This window comes from Megalops cyprinoides, chromosome 17 (genome assembly GCF_013368585.1).
Source record: "Megalops cyprinoides isolate fMegCyp1 chromosome 17, fMegCyp1.pri, whole genome shotgun sequence".
Classification (NCBI taxonomy): Eukaryota; Metazoa; Chordata; class Actinopteri; order Elopiformes; family Megalopidae; genus Megalops; species Megalops cyprinoides.
In genome coordinates this window covers 8,453,969-8,472,100 of record NC_050599.1, presented here as the reverse complement: position 1 = coordinate 8,472,100, position 18,132 = coordinate 8,453,969, and the positions used below count along the sequence as shown (strand labels likewise).

General features: G+C 41.9%; 2 protein-coding genes across 3 annotated transcripts; one reads left to right on the top strand and one right to left on the bottom strand.

The window, feature by feature from the left end:
• Positions 1–840: 840 nt before the first annotated feature.
• Positions 841–8,035, bottom strand: slc30a1a (solute carrier family 30 member 1a). The gene is made up of 2 exons (XM_036549735.1): positions 7,180–8,035; positions 841–3,442 (listed from the first exon to the last, which is right to left on the bottom strand). Exons 1-2 carry the CDS (start codon positions 7,772–7,774, stop codon positions 2,538–2,540), a joined length of 1,500 nt encoding a protein of 499 aa, XP_036405628.1. The 5' UTR covers positions 7,775–8,035; the 3' UTR covers positions 841–2,537.
• Positions 8,036–12,312: 4,277 nt separating this feature from the next.
• nek2 (NIMA-related kinase 2) lies at positions 12,313–16,158 on the top strand. 2 transcript variants are annotated; one of them, XM_036550515.1, is made up of 9 exons: positions 12,313–12,408; positions 12,715–12,932; positions 13,285–13,525; positions 13,659–13,741; positions 13,837–13,963; positions 14,169–14,385; positions 14,863–14,917; positions 15,221–15,297; positions 15,959–16,158. In XM_036550515.1, exons 1-9 carry the CDS (start codon positions 12,313–12,315, stop codon positions 16,156–16,158), a joined length of 1,314 nt encoding a protein of 437 aa, XP_036406408.1. The 2 variants fall into 2 exon arrangements, with proteins under 2 accessions (XP_036406408.1, XP_036406407.1); XM_036550514.1 differs by having other exon boundaries at positions 15,950–16,158.
• The last annotated feature ends 1,974 nt before the right edge of the window (positions 16,159–18,132 follow it).

Genomic DNA, 18,132 nt, shown 5'->3' with positions numbered 1-18,132 from the left:
CACCAACCATCTGTCTTCTCGTGCCCCTCCCACCATTTTCACCTGTGGCTTCCAACTGGTAGACTTACTTAGCTACTTACCCCAGTCAGGCTAGACATCATTCATCACCTTCTACTTGTAGACACTCATCTCTTCGTTCTCTCCCTATGCTCCCCGACATTGGACCGGTCTGATGGGGGAACAGTCCACACCCCTTCTGCAGCTGATCCACTCATTGACCGATTACTGAAATATCAGCCTCCATGACATTTATGAAGCAATTGTGAAATTTGTGACTATTTGCTGTTCTCACACTTTGTATAATGCACTTTGTACCTCGCCCTGTCTTAGCCTTAGCGTCTGCATTAGCATGCACCAATGCTTTTCAGTCTTCCTGAGTTAAAAGTGTTTGCATTGTGGTGTGATGTCACATGAGTAAACAGCTGCATTGACGTTTTTTCCCAATAAGCTGTCAGTATTACATTATTTGCTTAGTGGTCATCTGTGCAGGGCAACTTGCATAGCTAACATATTACACATTACCCATGTACGCAGCTGGGTAATAACTATGGAAAGCCAGATGAACTTCCTCAAGAGTACACCAGCAGTGTCACAGGTCATTGTAACCTGCTGGTTACAATCTCAGTTTCTTGGGATTATTTGGAGGTAGAGTAAAAAATGCACAAAGGAACAGAATCCAAATGGCTGCTGTTCCTAATGCACAGTTCAACAGGCTGAGAAACAAACCAGCACACAAGGAGTTCAGACAGAAATCAGTTGTACCAAACTGCCATATTTAATTCACAATGACACTTTTTACAGAAAGATATACCAAAAAAAACAAAACTGTCAACTGGCATGGTACATTTAAAATTCAATAATGACACGTCTCAGATTAATCTTGCACATAGAGCGTTTAAACTCTTCTGGTTTCACAGTTCCATCAAGCAACAGTAACCAGGTATTTTAAACCGTGTCAAAGTATTGTTTCCAAAACATGTCTTTCCATATTGCATACATTTAATTTGCTTGGAAATCTGAAATGCATTCACGAATCACCATTTAACAGACAGTGTTTAAATACCTAGAAATGAGGGAGTTTACAAAGATTTCAAACTCTTGGAAAGGCCACTAACATTGCTGAACTTAGTACACAAAACCTGACTGACCCATCAGATTTGAAAATCCTAACTACAGAGTAGAAAAATAGTCTTTTAAACTTGCAATTAGGATCTCAGAGGAGTGGTCCTCCCCGTCCGAGTAGCCAACCAAGTGGTGCTCTTTAGCATCTCAGAAGTGGCTGGGTTTCTTACACATCATATAGTTCAGTGATTCACACAACACGCTTTAGTTTGGTCAATGCAAAGTTGTAGCACAATGTCTCAGAAATTAAACAACAGACTTTTCAGAAAGTCTTCCCCGAAACATTCACTGTGGAATAGTAGAAGAATTCAACAACACTGTTCTTCCACAAGGAATAAATGTCTTCCAGCATAGTTGCAAAATAGAGAGGATAGTATTCAGAACAGCTTTCTTTTCAGTCCAGTGCCCACCAGCATTTAAATCCTAGGAAGTTGCACAGATGTGGGAGTTAATGCAAGGCATCAGACTGTTTAGCATTCTAACAAAGTCTGCCTCCTCTGTCAAATACAGTAAATGCGCGGTTAGCCATTCTCTGTGCTATTCAGGGTAGTTAAAGGCATGGTGAAAACAGATACCAACACTGCTGCTCTTCTGATTACACAGACTGTTTTAAAAGCGAGTCTCAAGGCAAGAAAACAAGTCTGTGCGGACAGTGCTCTAACGTCACTTCCCCCAATCAAAGTTACAGCATAGGTGGTTCAGGCCAAATTCCCCTATCAGAGGCAGCAAACTCAAAGAGTGTTTTTCTACTTTTCAACCAGCTACATTTTATAAAAGCATCTTCTACAGATAGATAGTGATGACTAATAACTTAAATACATAAATTATGTTTTTTTTTTTCATAAAATATTTTTCAGTTGGGGCAAAGGGCTGAAAAATATGCTGTGCAACACCTACTTAAAAAAAAAAAAAAGCAGAGAGTCCATGACAAAAGATGAGATTTCTTCTTCTACTGAAGCCTGCATGTGTGTTTAGACGTGCATGTGTGTGTCTGTGTGTGCGCGTGCGAGTGCGCGTGTGTTTGTGTGTGTATTTGTTGGTCTTTGTCCCCCACAGGGTTGAAAGTCCCCAGCGTCCGGTATGGAGATGCTTTGGCACGGTTACACCACCCAACCACTTATCACGACACACTGATAATGAGACACATGAAGCAGGCCGTGGCCATGCCTGAGTGAGAAGTGACCTAACGTAGATTAGCATGGTGCTGTGAATGCTTTGAGATAGAGAAGGGAGGAGTGGGGGCTGGGTGGGATTGGGGACAGAGGGAGGCCCTTGTCATCAGGAAATTGTGGACTGTGGTCCAACTGACCGGGGGAGGGGGGGGGGGGGGGTATCCTCTAACACTGACCCCTTCCCCCTGGCCTCTCCCGGTTCAGTTTCTTGGGCTGCACCACCAATTTCACCACCCCTCCCTCTCACAGAGATGACTCCACTTCTCTGGAGAAGGTGATCTCCTGGTCCTGCCTGGGCACCACCTGGATGGGGGCGCTGGCGGGGGCCTGCTCCGTCGTCTCGCTGATGACCTCCAGGGCGGCGGCCTTGCCATCCCCGGACTTCTTCTCAGGCCCGGGGACGGCGGGCTTGTCGCTGGCGCCGCAGCACAGCTTGGGGGCGCACTGGGTCCGACAGGAGAGCTCGCACAGGGAGATGCGCGACTCGGAGTTGACGGTGGCGAACTCGGGCTGGATGGTGGTGGCGTGGATGCCCTGGTCGTGGAAGAAGTCCTTGATGCGCTTGGCCACGTCCATGTAGGAGGCCGGGTCGTGGCACTTGATGTGGGCGGTGGCGATGATGCGGCTGCCCGCCAGCTGCCAGATGTGCAGCTCGTGCACGGCCAGCACGCCCTCAACGCTGCGCAGCTTCTCGTTCAGCTTGTGCATGTCGATCTGCTTGGGCACCGTCTGCAGCAGGATGAGCGCCGACTCCTTCAGCAGCGGGTAGGTGGTGTACAGCAGGATGCACACCATGGTGATGCAGAGGGTGGGGTCCAGGTAGAGCACCCAGCAGGGCCCGGCTGTCGCCACCGCCTGGGTGCCGTTGCCCAGCAGCTCCACCAGCGTGTGGTTGACGTGCTGGTGGTCGGTGCAGTGGCTGTCGGTGCAGGGGTTGATGCAGAGCTCGCCGGGCTGGCAGGGCTGCCAGACGAAGGTGAAGATGAGGGCGTTGACCACCACGATGACCGAGCCCAGGGCGTCTCCCAGGACATGCAGGAACACCCCGCGCATGTTGAGCTGCGAGGCCGAGTCGTGGCCCTGCTCCAGCTCCTCGAACGGGGCGCTGCCGTTCATCTGGACCTCCAGGCTGTCGTTCCGCTGGATTTCTGCGATAACAGAGGTAGGATTAGAGCGATCAAAGCGACTAACAAACACGGTTCCACCACTTCCCTTTACCACGCACTTTATTTATGTACAAAAAGGAAAGGTTTCAGAGGATCACCTTTGCTGAGGAAATGTCTTCCAACGTCATGAGAACTGACAAGGTTACAAATTCATTCTTTGTGCTGTTCTTGGCACTTCTCACCGACAATACAGTCACCTAGTAATAAAAGTCAAGGCCAAACAATGGGCAACAAACAATGGTTTTATTTTGCACTGTGTTATCACAGGCTTTGATGTCCAATTCAAATGCTGCAGGCTAGCAAGTAAAAAAAAAAAAAAAACAAACTTGTTTACCTCACAGAAATTCATTTTAGTTGCAGACCATGTGACCATACCCATTGTACCTACAGAGTTACATCCAGAGACACTGTGGAGCTATTCATCAGCAGCTAATGGCCTGGCCACGGCTGTCAGCTTCCTGTCAGTGATGATATATAACTGGCTACCTATAATCAGCGCTTCCAGAAGGGAAAATGGGGTCCATTTATTGAAACTGGCAGTGCTTGACTCCGTCTTTTCTCCTTTCTAACCCGTTCTGTGGGTGTGCAGGGCTAGCACTCAGAGGCTGTGGGCTGTGAAGCGCTTGCGGTTAGAGCCACCTCATTGGTGGACCGCTTCACATTTTCGCATTTCAGAACCCCAATCCTGGAGTGCGAATCGCACCTGTCTTACACCATTCGTCAATATGGATTTTTAGAGAATGAAAACTGACTTTAAAAAAAACCCCATAAAAGCGTGCCTGTGGAAGTATACAATTTTTGTTATGTCTTATTTAAAATGAATGAAGTTGGGGGAAAATGGGGAAAAAACAGAACCAACTTTTGAAAAACAGAATTTGTCCTTTTAAAATTTGAAAAGTAATGGTGTTTAGCAAATGACCCCTCTAGCACTACCACTACAAAAATTGGTAAAATTTCGTTTATAAATTATTATAAGTTGCAATACAATGGGATTTATTCTAAGTAGGCTACCTAAGCCAATGTGCTTTGCATTTTACATACATTAATTCCAAGGTGTCTCTGTATACTGCTTTTGCATTACAGAAATGCCCCCTTCATATTACTGGGGTTATAAAATCAATATCAGATTATAAAAAAATCAAATCAGATCATTTTATCCCTCAGTAAGTACATGGCTATCTACCATGCTTTCTCAAGCCACAGTAGAGTAGACAAATAAGCAAGACATTTTGCAAAAACAAGGCAAACCAAAGAAAATGATCTGTATCTGTAGCCACACAAAAGAACAAACTGGCTAACTTGATATCGAGACACTGTCTTGTACATTAGCAACTTTTTCTGTCTCTGATTTAGATGAAGGTACTAATATGGAAAGGCTTTCATAAAATGTCTCTCATATGAAAGTAAATGAGTAAAATAGGGTAAAACCCCTGGGAGGGGGAGCAGCTGACCAATGAGGAAAGGAAACTATGGTTAGCACAGCACTGCGCATTTGTTTTACATTTTGTTTTACTATCATTTGTTTCTTAGTCTTGTCTTGCAAAGATAATCCCCTTTAGAAATGCTTCATGTTCCCTCACTTACTCTAATATAGTTGGTACTCTAATACTCTTATATTGACACTGCAGGTAAATGCAAGGCATTCATTTTTCTAGCTAGCAAGCTTCAGTGCCACTTGGTACATATGCCTAACATTTTCCCATTGGCATGCTCTAGAAACAATAAAACTGTGGTTGTGATACAACAACCTCACATTCCAGTCTGTTAAAATGCAAACAGTGAGAAAGTCACAAAACACACATACTTTCGTGGCCACACTAAGGTGTCAAATTCCAAGACCAAATGTATGTTTAATTCCTTTTTATTCCTTTCACATGCGGAAACACTACTTTTGTGGCCCAATGGCTCCATTCTGTTCACTACAATAGACTGATTTTTTGATTGACAGCAACAAGCCTACACTAACCTGCCCAGGCAACATTTTTTTTTTTTTTTTAAGAGGCATATTCACTTCTTGATGAATTGATGTGCACTACCAATACAGGCTACTTTAATCCTTTAATACATGAAATTTAGTAATAAAAACCATTTCCATTTTGTTTCATTTCAGTTCAGGTTCCAATCATCATTAACCAGCCATGTCACAGTGAAATCAGGCAGGCATGAGGGCCAGTCCCAGTCATCACACACAGCACCTTGCCGATGTCAGCAGGCCATTTTAAAGAGAGAATAAAGAGAATATTCCACCAACTCATATTCAAGTCAGAGAGATCACGTGCCTTCAGATTGCACTTTACTGTCTTTACATGAGATTACATAATTCTTTCCATTTATCATTAAACAGCAGCACATGTAAAAAAAAAAAGTACTACAATTTACCGCAGTGGTCTGCAGTTCGTAGTATGTACCCCCTCACTAAGCTCCTGCACTGCCTGACACACTCCAAGACAGAATGATTTCCAAGCTATTAAAGGAAGGAGAGACTGGCTTCAGTTTTGGAGAAGTGTGAAGTAAACTAAAGGAACTTAAATGCATGAAACTTAATCAACAGAATTCTTTACTAAGAAGAAAGACTAAACGGAATTGATTCTGCCCCTTTGGCACTGTGAAACTCAACACCCAGGGTAACTGTTACACGTTTATGTGCCCTTCTAATACTTTGATATAGAGAATTCAATATAACACCTGTGAGACATCAAGTGAACTATCTTTACGGGGAAGCACTCCAGCAGACAGCCATTCATTGACTCGTCCTGCAGCATCTTTACTGATGCTTCGGTCCCCATGCACTTTGACAAAGACGGCAAACGTGATAAGAAGAGTTTGACAAATGGCCAGTGTGTTGACGCCTGACCTGACGTTAGACCATTGCAGTACACTCCACCGCACTCCCCTACTTGCTCCTGCTGGGCTCCGATCACGCGGACCTGGACCCTTCATGCCACCGCGATTTGGTCGTACAAAGTTACCTAGCGTTCCCTACCTTGTTGCGTAAAACAAGGACAGTGCAGGGTGAACTTAGTGGCTTCAACTTGCTGAGCGATCTTTCATCGTTTTTCCGGTGCGAGTAGTGTACAACTTTGTCGTGTAAATTTCCTAACCATTGACTGAGTCAACCGCAGCTTCACTTTAATCTCGATCATAACCACCTTTTCAGAAGATATTAGTGTGGATCGCTACGATAGCTACCTAGCCAGCCAGCCACAATGGTGGCTAGAAAACTAGCTCGCAAGCCAGTTGGTTAACCTTAGCGGTTTCCAACAAGAACTTAGTCTAGGCTTAACGTTTTCATACTTGACCAATCAGTGGTGTCGGTGCCATTTCAGACAGTTTATTATGAACAACTGTCTAGCTAGTTTGCTCACGTTAACTAGCACACACAGGGTTAACACATCCTTAGCTAACCAAATCTGAAGCGGGATTTTAAAGCTAGTAAGGTCAGCTAGCTGTGTAGCCTTCATGACTTCACTTAACTGTATGTAGAGAGTCTGGCACTTATCTTACAATCCTTCTACGTACAGTGAAGACCTAGGAAACAACAGATTGCCAAGACAGCAAAACAGCTAGCTATCTGATCCATCTCTCCAAATTCCTTTGACTTGGGACTTTGTCCTGGAATTTTCAGACAGCATGTGTTACCCATGGCTAACTAGCTACGTTGCTAGGTAGCTGGCTAGCTAGCTGTGAAACCATCCCCCGAAACAATGAAAGAAACGTACCGTGCCTGGCTCGTCTATCAGTGTTAACCCCATTTGGGCTGTTGTTGCAATTTCCGACAAGGTTGTTCGTCTCCTCGCCGGATGATCCATTACCGGGGGGTCTTTCAGATTTGCACAGTTTATTCCTCTTGTTCTTTTTATTCCCGTGAGAATGGCCTCCGTGGGAGTGCCCGTGTCCGCCACCCCCGTGTCCGTGGAACATGCATAGCCCCAGCAGGTTCACGACGAGCCCCGCAGCCCCAACCCCGATGACCACCCGTGGGCTTTCGATTTCGTGAGGCTCGGTGAATCGCTCGATGGCCTCCAGGATGATAGTAAAGCAGAGGGCAGTGAGAAACACCGCGTTAACCAAAGCCCCCATAACCTCCGCTCGAATCCATCCGAAGGTGTTTTTGTTTGTCGCCTGCGTTTTCTCCGCAAAGCGAACGGCCACCAGAGCCACCACCAACGCTATGACATCCGACAGCATATGAAAAGAATCCGACAGCATTGCTAAGGATGCGGTTATTCGACTGACGACTACCTCCACGATGAAAAACCCAAAAGTCAACGAAAGCATGCATAGCAGCCGAACACGGTTGGGCTCACAAGCCATTTTACCTTCACGAGTTGAATAAGCTGGCTAACGTTAGCTGGAATTAGACACGACCCACTGTAATTCAAAATACACGGGCAGCCTCTCAACAGCGAAATGTAAATTCTTCAGCGAAATGTATCTTAGCTAATCGCAATATATTAATATCATTTCTTTTGCGTTTCCATTTGACAGTTCTGCTAAGTTGAAAGAAATTGCTGGTGTTCCTGGTTAGCTTGAACTCGACAAAAGGGTACACCGTAACATATTCCGACGCTCAGCTGTTTGCAGACGGTTGTAACTTTGCACCCGAACCGGCAAAGTTTTCACACGGAACAAGGCGATTTGGGGAGACACGCCCCGGCCCTTTGCGATTGGTAGCCGGGGAGCTGGTATCATTTGTTTGAGTCCGGGGCTTGTCGATTCACAGTGATTTCACAAACAAGGCGAACCCGGTTAAGTGGGGACGCGTTGCTTTTTTTCTCCGCTGTCAACGCGCACTTAATCCTGATTGGTTTGAATGCGTCACATGAGTCCCCCGAACCAATGAAACCCCACCTCGCCTTGTCCTCAGACAAAGATGAAATTTGCCCTATCTTAGTCACATAAGCTGTTGCTATGTGGGCGCCCCGCGTAATGTCATACGTTTTGAGGTCCTATTGGTGGTTTGGATGGTCATTCATTGGGGCTGGCAGGTAGCGCGAGGGGTCCGAAGACATCGCCTAGCCGTTAAACAGTACACCGCTGCACGAGAAACGCTGGCCTTTCCACACATCCCTTCGACCTCCATCCTTAGTGTCCGTCATGAGTGCAAAACGTTACCTTGCCGGCTCATGTTGCTCTTGACTTCAACAATTAGTTTCTTAGGTAGATGCTTAGAGTACTGTGTGTTTGTGTTCTTATTACTGGAATGTGTTTTCAAAATTTATATAGTATGTGGAGCTAAAATATATATTGGAAACTGATATAGAACTTTGTTCGTAAAACTAAGTAATTGTACACCGCCTGTGTTACATACCATCAAGCATTTGTTAATCGGCATTCATAGTGTTGTGTTTTACAGTAAGCTGGTGTGTGAAAAACATTTTCACCCATTCGAAGATTTTAGAGCAATATTTGAAGTTTTCAGATCAGAATTTCAGTTTTCCTGTTGGTTACAATATCTGACATGAAACAAATACGTCAGTCAACTGAATGTATGGGAGTATTATATGCAGATCAACTGTTATAAAAAGGTTGACCTCATATTAATCCATTGTATTTTATGGTTTTTACAGGCCAGTTAAAGCAGAAGGGACTTGCTAAAGCATAAGACACAGTAGCCAGTGTTAACCAACTTCATGTTCACAGTTCATATTTTCATATTTTGGCCCTCAACTAAAACTTTGTTACACGGAACCATAAAAGCCTAGAAAGGTACTATAAGGTAATCTGACAAACATCACTATTTGGATATTTCACAGTCAGGGAAGCCAGAAATTGTGAAATTGTACCTCAGGGCTCTGCAGTAATTTTGGAGCCGTACAGTGCCACCCACTGGTCTCTGAAGCTGCACTGTAAGGTTATAAAGCACATACAGTACAATCATTCCAGGACACACAAAGTCACCCACTGTCTCTATTAAGCTGTTGAGCTGCTTCTTTCTGCTTATTGTGACACTTCCTCTTTTGTATTTTATCTCCGTTATCAGATGGTTCTCTTGTTTTTTATTCTGCTCTTTTACTAAAAAACACAAACATTTTACAGAAAACTGCTTTTTTGGATGATTTATACATTCCAAAGAGATATGTTTATTGTTTCCTTTTTGCTTCTTTTTTATTGTTTGCCAAAAATATGATGTACAAGCACTAATATAAAACATAAATTCTAGATGTATTGATGGAAACTAGTACTCTATCTAATTATTGTAGCTTTTTATGTTTATTGTTTAACTCTTTTGTTATCTGTTAGCCAAAATGTGAATTATAATAATGTATATTGTATCACAATAAAGCAGAATAATAAATCACAAGATAAATATACATGGATAAATAAGAAATATGTTTTAAATTATAGCATCATCTCTGGTTGGTGAGCATTGAATTATGTGGAGAATTCTCATTCTTAACTGACTGGCCACGTGTATCTCACATGTTGTTCTACGAAGGTAATCTTAGCCACATGCATTAATGCACTAAAATTAAAATAAAAATAGATGTTAGCTTGAGTACAGGTCATCTGTATTGATTTATGTTATTCTGAATTCTGTTATCTGCAGAAAGCAAAATAATAATAAAAAAGACTAGGCAAGAAACATTAAGACCTACCAATTTGTTAGATTTAAAAATAAGCCTTTCTGAGGACGGAAAGAGCCTATTTAGTCTGTTCTTAACACCATCTGCTGTGGCATATTATGTAAAAGGGAACATTAGGTCTAGAGCCTCAAGCAATCTTTAACTCCAGCTAACTGCACATTTCTCTTCACCTCAATCAAAATTCAGTTTTAACACAAATGTAGGCCAATCTCTCTGCACTACTCAGAGAGAAAAGATTCAAGGAGAATGAGGCTTTGTCAGTCTTACAGTAACCTTGAGCCACCCTGTCTCTGCTTACAGATAAGAGATGACTTAATATTTGTTTGCCTATTTTACATTTTTAAGTCCATTTCTTTACTGGCTTTTGTATTCCTACATGAAACATTTCCTAGAAAATGTTTCAAAGGGGGCTTTATACAAGGTTTAGATTGTCATGAAAACAATTTAAGCAAGTAAAGCTGACTCAAAAGATGAAATGAAACACTTCAGAAATTGATTAATCTCATTTTATGTTGACATTCATTTTTTATTGAGAGATACACAGTTTGTTTTACCCTATTGTACTTGCATGTGATATGGACAAATTGTCATGCGCTCTCCATATATGTGTATTATGTATAGTGTTTGCACAATTTAGCCTGACGGATAGAATGTGATCAAATATAAGAAAAAAATGTGTGATTGTACTGTTTATAGTCTTGTCCTCTTCTAGAGTGAGTTGTGTTATTATAAGCATTGTTAGTTGTGGCTTCAATTGAATATTATTGGCGACTAAGTGCTGTCGCCATCTTAAATGATGAATCTGTCAAGTCTTTCAAAAGTGAGCTATTGAGAATGGGGCCGAGAAACACACAACTGTGTGCGATCAGTAAATCTCCAGGTATCCAACATTGACGTTAAACCCTGGGGTAAGAAATCTTGGCATGACCTTGACATCAGCCAAGCTTTAGAAAGTCAGAAGCTTTGTTTCATAGGTTTGTGCTTTTACCATCTCATGGTATATTTGGAAAAGTAACATAATATAATTCTCTCTGCCATCTGAGAACAGCAGGGTATGATGACCCCCTGTGGGAGAACCTGACTACTTCCTGTTGACTAGTGGAAAAATCTGTACAGATACTAAAATGTACTGCCAAAAATAGTGTATCCAACTGTGTCATGGAGCTTGTTGTTCTAGCAATAGTATGTAAAATCTTATGGCAGTTTCTCACATACCCACTTAAATAAAATGTGCCTATTTTTCACTGAGAGTGCTGGGCTCAATGTGAAATCTGAATGAACTGTAGAAATTTGACTGTTAGCCCTTTCCAGTGAAGGTGGAATGAAAATAAATTCTGTGGAGGTTGTAGGAAATGCCGTCTCCACAGGAAGTAGCCTGTACCCCTTACAGATGGAAATATGCTACATTTGCTACCTTCCAATAAATATATCAAAGATGCTGCTGCTTGATGACCACACTCCTTCAGCTCAGCCGCCCCTCGATGTCTCGTATAATTTCTCTTATTATTCCAAAAGAAGTTCTGCATTGGAAAAGATATTCGATAAAAGGTAGGACATGAAATACACATAATCAATTTACAGTCCCAAATTGGCTCCACCAAGTTGCAGCATGACCCATTATATTTATTCAGATATGTTGAGCACAAAACATTTTTGGCTGTTTGTGTTTTGTCCGTTCCACTTTTAACAAAACATTCAGTCTTCCTTCAGCCAATTAAATCTTCCTTCATCGTCAAACACACCGCAATGCCGATAGGTGGGCTAAAAAAGAATTGCGTGTTCCCGAAATTAATAAATATTTAACACACACCGATCAAAACGCCATCAGCCTACAAATCCTCTTTAAGTGTACGCTTCCCCTTTAAATACCCGCGGTTCTCTCGTTTTCTCGCGGTTATCAGGAGCCTAGCAACCCTTAACTTGTTACCGTCTAATAACCAATGAAATCGTTTCTTGCATAAAAGGGCAACCAATCGGATTGGCAAATTAGAGCACCAATTTGAAATGCTGGCTTCCCCTGTTACGAGTGCCTTGTTTTGCTAAAGTAGCTAACGTTAACTTTAGCAAGCCATCAGAAATTCTCACGTTTCAACAAGCGATCAATCAAGCCAAAGAGAAGATTATTTGTTCGTTCTCAGAAAGGAAAACGTCTAGTTACCCAGCTTGTTTTTAAAGACGACAATAACTTGGAAAAAGTCGGTGAGATAGTTGGCAAGCTAGCTAGCTAAAGTTTTCGGAGAAACCGAATACATCCAATCTTGTAAAATGCCTCCCCGGGTAGAAGATTATGAAGTGCTGTATACCATAGGATCTGGATCTTACGGAAAATGTCAGAAAATAAGAAGGAAGTCTGATGGAAAGGTGAGATACTAGAGACATTTCGACACTGTTGATTTACTTTATTCCATATGCGTTGGCAAGGTAGTTATCCAGCCACTCCAACAGACCAATACGGAAGCAAGTTAGTTGAGTCCACTGTCGAATGTTAGAATGTGTAGGTTTTGCTACCTAACGTTAAATTCCTATGAATACCTATTTATTTAGGTAGATATAAGAAACTAATTCGCAGGCTAGATGCCATTAAGTCGGTTTTGTTGTATCAACGTTGCCAAGTTTTAGTTTGGTAGAGAGCTGGCTAACGTTTGCCAAATCGTGTTAACGTTTTAGATTTTAGTTTGGAAAGAGCTGGATTATGGGACCATGGCAGAATCTGAGAAGCAGATGTTGGTGTCCGAGGTGAATCTCCTGCGTGAACTCAAGCACCCCAATATTGTGAGATACTACGACCGCATCATAGACCGAACCAACACCACGCTATACATTGTCATGGAATACTGTGAGGGTGGCGACCTCTCCAGCCTCATCACCAGGTGCATTAAAGAAAGGTATGTATTGTATTTATGTATCTTGTTTCAGCTCCATGTGCTAAAATTTCCTTTCACGAAATGCGTAATAACAGTTTGGCTAGAATATTATGCGCAAGGCATTTTTTAAAACTTGAGATCATTGTTTTGCTTGCTTGTTGAGCTGACTTTATAATTAAAAATGATTTAATTGCATTAATATAGCGCCTTTTGTCTCTAGCAACCGCTAGTGTGTACATCAGCACTCACTGGGTGATACAAGGCATCCGTTTACTGACCAGCTATTGTCTTGGGGAGCGGTGGGGTCTCCTATATTGTGTTTCACGAATGTGGGCTCCTGAATTGTTGTTGGTGCCCCCGGTTTCTCCGCCAGGCGCTACCTGGATGAGGAGTTCATCCTGCGCGTTCTGGCGCAGCTGTCGCTGGCGTTGAAAGAATGTCACCGGCGGAGCGACGGTGGGCACACGGTTCTGCACCGCGACCTCAAGCCCGCCAACATCTTCCTCGACATCAAGCAAAACGTCAAGCTGGGAGATTTCGGTCTGGCCAGAATCCTTAACCATGACACCAGCTTCGCCAAGACATTCGTTGGAACTCCATACTACATGTCTCCGGTAAAAGCCCTGGTGTACAAGGCTGTTTTAGTTTGACTGCAAGGAAAGGAATGGGTAAAGTAATAGATGGAGTTGATGTTTTTAAGTGTACCTGATTGATTAAAATGAGGAAAAATTCTACTTTCTCTTATAGGAACAAATGAATCGCACGTCCTACAATGAGAAATCAGATATTTGGTCCTTGGGATGTTTAGTGTATGAGCTCTGTGCCCTGTCGTAAGTATTTACAGTTTATGTTCTGAATACACCAATGTATTTTTATTGCCTGTGCTTACTGAGTCATTTGATGCCCATGTTCTTTTCTTCTGTAGGCCCCCATTCACAGCTTATAATCAAAAAGAGCTGGCTGAAAAAATCCGGGAAGGAAAATTCAGGCGGATTCCTTATCGGTACTCAGAGGAGCTGAATACACTTTTATCCAAAATGCTGAATTTAAAGGTATCGTTTTTCTGGACTGCAGTCTAATGAATACCTTTGCAGTTCATTTTTTGCAGTGTATCAGAACTGCTGAAATTATCAAGAGTCTATTTATTCCTGGAGTTGAAACTGTCATCTGAAACATTTTGAATTTTGGTCCAATTTAATTTCCACTGCCTGTTCACTCTTCATGAATTGATTATTAATGTCTGGGTTTGGCATTCAGGACTACCTAAGGCCTTCGGTTGAGTCAATTGTACAGAGCAGCCTAATAGCCAATATGGTGGAAGAAGAGCAGAGGAAGGCCCAGTGGCGGTGCCAACGGAGGTCTGCAGAGCAAGAACGACCAAGGCCCACAGACACTGCAGCGGAGCTCAGACTGAAGGAGCAGCAGCTGCAGGAGCGAGAGAAAGCCCTGAAGGAGCGCGAGCAGAGACTAGAGCGTGAGTGCCGGCCCGAGTCACAGCCGTTTCCCAGTGCAGTATGCCATGAGTCTTTAAATGGAGGAGGCAGCAGCATCATGCCTTTTTAATTTGATCATTGCACTCAAACTTTTGCTTAAGAAGCCTGCCAGTTAGTTGAATAAGAGAAAGGTAATCTTTGTCTGAAGGAAACCTAAATTGGTAGAGGATTGAGTACTGTCCAGAAGATAAACCTTTGATCTTTAAGTTGTTATATACCCAACAAAGGTTTACCCATCTAAGGTGTGCTCTCCATTTCCGGAGCAGTAAGTGGCTATGCCAGTTGGGAGTCTCAACTCCCACCTGAATTTGTCAGCACACGGGACAAATGCGTGTTCAAGTCTTAATATTTATTGCTTTTCCGTGGCTGAAATTTGAACCATTTCCTCACTGTGCTGAACATGAAAAGGTATAAAGTGCGTATCCCATTTGATGTAATTTCTGCCAATTTTTCAACAGAGAGGGAGCAGGAGCTTTGTGCTCGGGAAAGGTTATCAGACGAGAAGCTTACGAGGTAAACTTTTCAGCTGTTCTCACTCGTCAGTTCTAATGTTTGAGTACTTTCATTGTAAAGATCAGTTAAGATGTAACACCCAACAGTCAGTGTGCAAGTGTTGAATCTCCAGCATGAGCCTCTGCTGTTCTCTTGGCAGATTATTGGGCACAAGAATTACATTCAACTTCTCACTTCCAGATGAGGCAAAATGCATGCATTTCAAACAAAGGCTTCTAAGCATCGTATTTGTTAACCAAAATTTGCTGCTCTACCTGTTGTGTTAATGGCTGTTCTGTGTCCTCCTTCCTGTGGTTTTTACAGAGCTGAGAGTTTGATGAAGGCTTATAACCTGATGAAACAGCAGAAGATCCTAACTCCGCTGTATTCCAACGAAATAGGTATTGGAGGGAAACGAAGGCCCCTGGATCCCTTAAAGTTTGGAAACAATTGACTCTCAGCACTTTTACATCAATTGAGTTTTAATGTGCTTTTATATTTGTAAATAAAATCTTTTAAAATAAATACTGACACTGGGGTGGGAACACTGAGATTGTGATGGGTCTTACTTTTGAATTTAGGTCAGACCGCATTGCAAAAATGACCTCATCAAAACAAAAACTCAAAAGTACTTTTACCTCACACTTCTCCCCTTATCAGATCCATAAACATTAACTATGTCTGTGGAACTCTGTGTCATTTTGCTGTACTCATGAGGCCAATGAACAAACGGCTGATCAATTCCATTCTTGTGTCAGTCAGACCATTAAGAGTGCTCTCTTTGAAAATGACCTCAGTTTAAGATCTATCTGAACAATGATTGTGGCCTCTTAGCTGAAGTCTATTGTTGTAGTAATTAAGATGAATAAAGACATTGAAGGCCATAATCCATAATGCCACCCTGAAGGCATAGGTTGATGTTGATACTGAATGGAACACTCTGGGAAAAATAATATGATACATGTTTAAAATGAACCAGTTCTTTATACTCACCACATGTTTTTAAGTTATTAAAGATAACTTTTTTTTTTCTTTTTTTCATAATGACTGCAGATGAGACAGAGGAGAACACTTCTCCAGGGAAGAAGAAGGTTCATTTCGCTGGTGACAGCAAGGAAAACCAGAAACCTGAGCGGCACCTAAAGGTCAAGAGTCAGGACCTGAAGAAGAGGCTCCAGGCAGCCAACATACGTGCCCAGGCACTGAGCGAGATGGAGAGAAACTACCAGCTCAAGAGCAGACAGATGCTGGGCCTCCGATGACCAGGGCCTTCTGGGAAACGAACATCAACCAGGGGGCTGAGTCCCAGACCAGTTCCCCTGAGAAAACCTTAGGTAGTCACTTTTCTGAGACTGTTAGACTGGTCAGGTTTATTATTTCTCTTAATTTATTTAAAATGAGCTTATTTTGAGATACTAAACCGCCTAGAATGTAAACTAGAGATGGTGAGGTGTGGAATTTTTTTCTTTTACTTTTTTACAGTTATGATCTTTTGTGATTGCTTTATTGTGAATGACAGTGATGGAATGGTTTGTGGTCTGAATTGAAAAGGAAGTGTAGGTAAGAACCGAGGCCGAAGGTGCAACGTGGCCAGCAAATGTTTGACGCGATGCGTTTCGTTTTAAAGGGAAAGACGGTGAACATTCTCCTTGAGCCAATTATGGGTCAAATAGAAGTGTGGTCTTGTGGGACTGTTCCCAGTTTGTAGCTGTATGTGCATTCAGTGACCTGCGTGTGCATGAATCGAGATGTACAAGTCAGTACAAGTGAGAATCTGGAGAACTGGCTAAAGCTGTCTTTGGAATCTCTGTGAGAGTACAATGAACAAATGAGTCTGAACCTAGTCACCGAATCACACGTTTTTCATTTGTTTTTCCTCCTATGCTGTTTGATTAGTTCCTTAGCACGTTGGGTGCTTGTTATCTGTGTTATCCACTGTAAACATGAATTGCACTTGTTTGAAACTCAAAACAGGATGCTTTTTCATTGAGATGGCTGAGGATTGTGTCCTAGACAAATGTCACTGAATGTAGATATTATTTTTGATAATTATCAGAGATGTATGGGTATACTGAACATGCATTGCCTCACGAAATGCAGCTCTTGAAATGTTGTCTTTCATCTTATTTTTTCCAAGTGGTGGTTTATGTTGCTCAGAAGCATATCACTCTTATACAGGCAGCTGTGAAAACCAAATCTTTATGTACTGTACTTTGTCACTAAATCTAGATATTTGATTTTATTACTATTATTTAGATGGTCTTTTATTTGGTCTAATAGCCCTCTGTTACATCTTCATTTACAAATTGCACTGACATATCATCTCTAAAAAAAAATCATTGAAGTGATTTGTGTACTGGAGTGTACTGTAGTTGTCATTTGTCCTAATTAAATTTTAAGATGCTGAACCAGTTCAGTCTGTAATGTGCTGCCCTCTGCTGTTAATGGGTTATCAGATTTTTTAAAAACTTAGAATCTTGACTTTCTCATTTTCAAAAAGTTCATGGTACCTGTAAACATTGGTTGATATAATAGTTTACAACGTGTATTTTCAATTTATAAAGGAACTTTATAGTAAATAGAAATAGGAAATATCTCAACAAAAACACTTTGAGTGGATGAAAACATAAAGGTACTCCTATATACCAATAACCATTCTCTCTAACTCGGTAAAAAAAAGCCTACCAGTCTTTTACTGTCTGAGCAGAACAGAATGGTCTTTCAAACCCAGCTTATTGCATCAAGCGACTGCCTGGCTACCACCACACGATGGCAGTAATCGCAAATTTTCCAAATGGCAGGTCAGCTTGAGAATTGTTCAGAATAATATGTCAGTGAGGAAGTGCTAATATTCCACCTTTATTCACATCAGCAGTGTTGCTGTCAAATGCACATACATATACTGTATATATTTTTTTTTGATTAACAAATGTGAGTATCATGAATTTGGCGAGTACTAACAGTAATAATATTTGAAGAATTAAAATATGGTGGACGCTTAAATTTGTAACAAAAAAGCATTATAGCAATTAGACTGAATGCCAGTTTGTTGGCAGCAGAGAGAAATGCCTCAGTGAAGGGACAATAGAGATTATGATACTGTGTGTTGATTCGTTGACTGTTGGCCTGAAGATGCAGACACAAGATAAACCTCCACATAAGTATACCAATACTACCACCGATATGGATGCAGTATATGCTTAAAAGCGCATATTCATGTGATAAATCATTACAAA

Bases quoted from the DNA above. Each gene is read 5' to 3' on its own strand.
- slc30a1a (XM_036549735.1), bottom strand. From the start codon at position 7,774: ATGGCTTGTGAGCCCAACCGTGTTCGGCTGCTATGCATGCTTTCGTTG. The intron at 3,443-7,179 runs GTACGTTTCTTT...CTGTTATCGCAG, and splicing joins TGATAGACGAGCCAGGCACG to AAATCCAGCGGAACGACAGC.
- nek2 (XM_036550514.1), top strand. From the start codon at position 12,313: ATGCCTCCCCGGGTAGAAGATTATGAAGTGCTGTATACCATAGGATCT. The intron at 13,742-13,836 runs GTAAGTATTTAC...TTTCTTCTGTAG, and splicing joins TATGAGCTCTGTGCCCTGTC to GCCCCCATTCACAGCTTATA. The intron at 15,298-15,949 runs GTATTGGAGGGA...TAATGACTGCAG, and splicing joins GCTGTATTCCAACGAAATAG to ATGAGACAGAGGAGAACACT.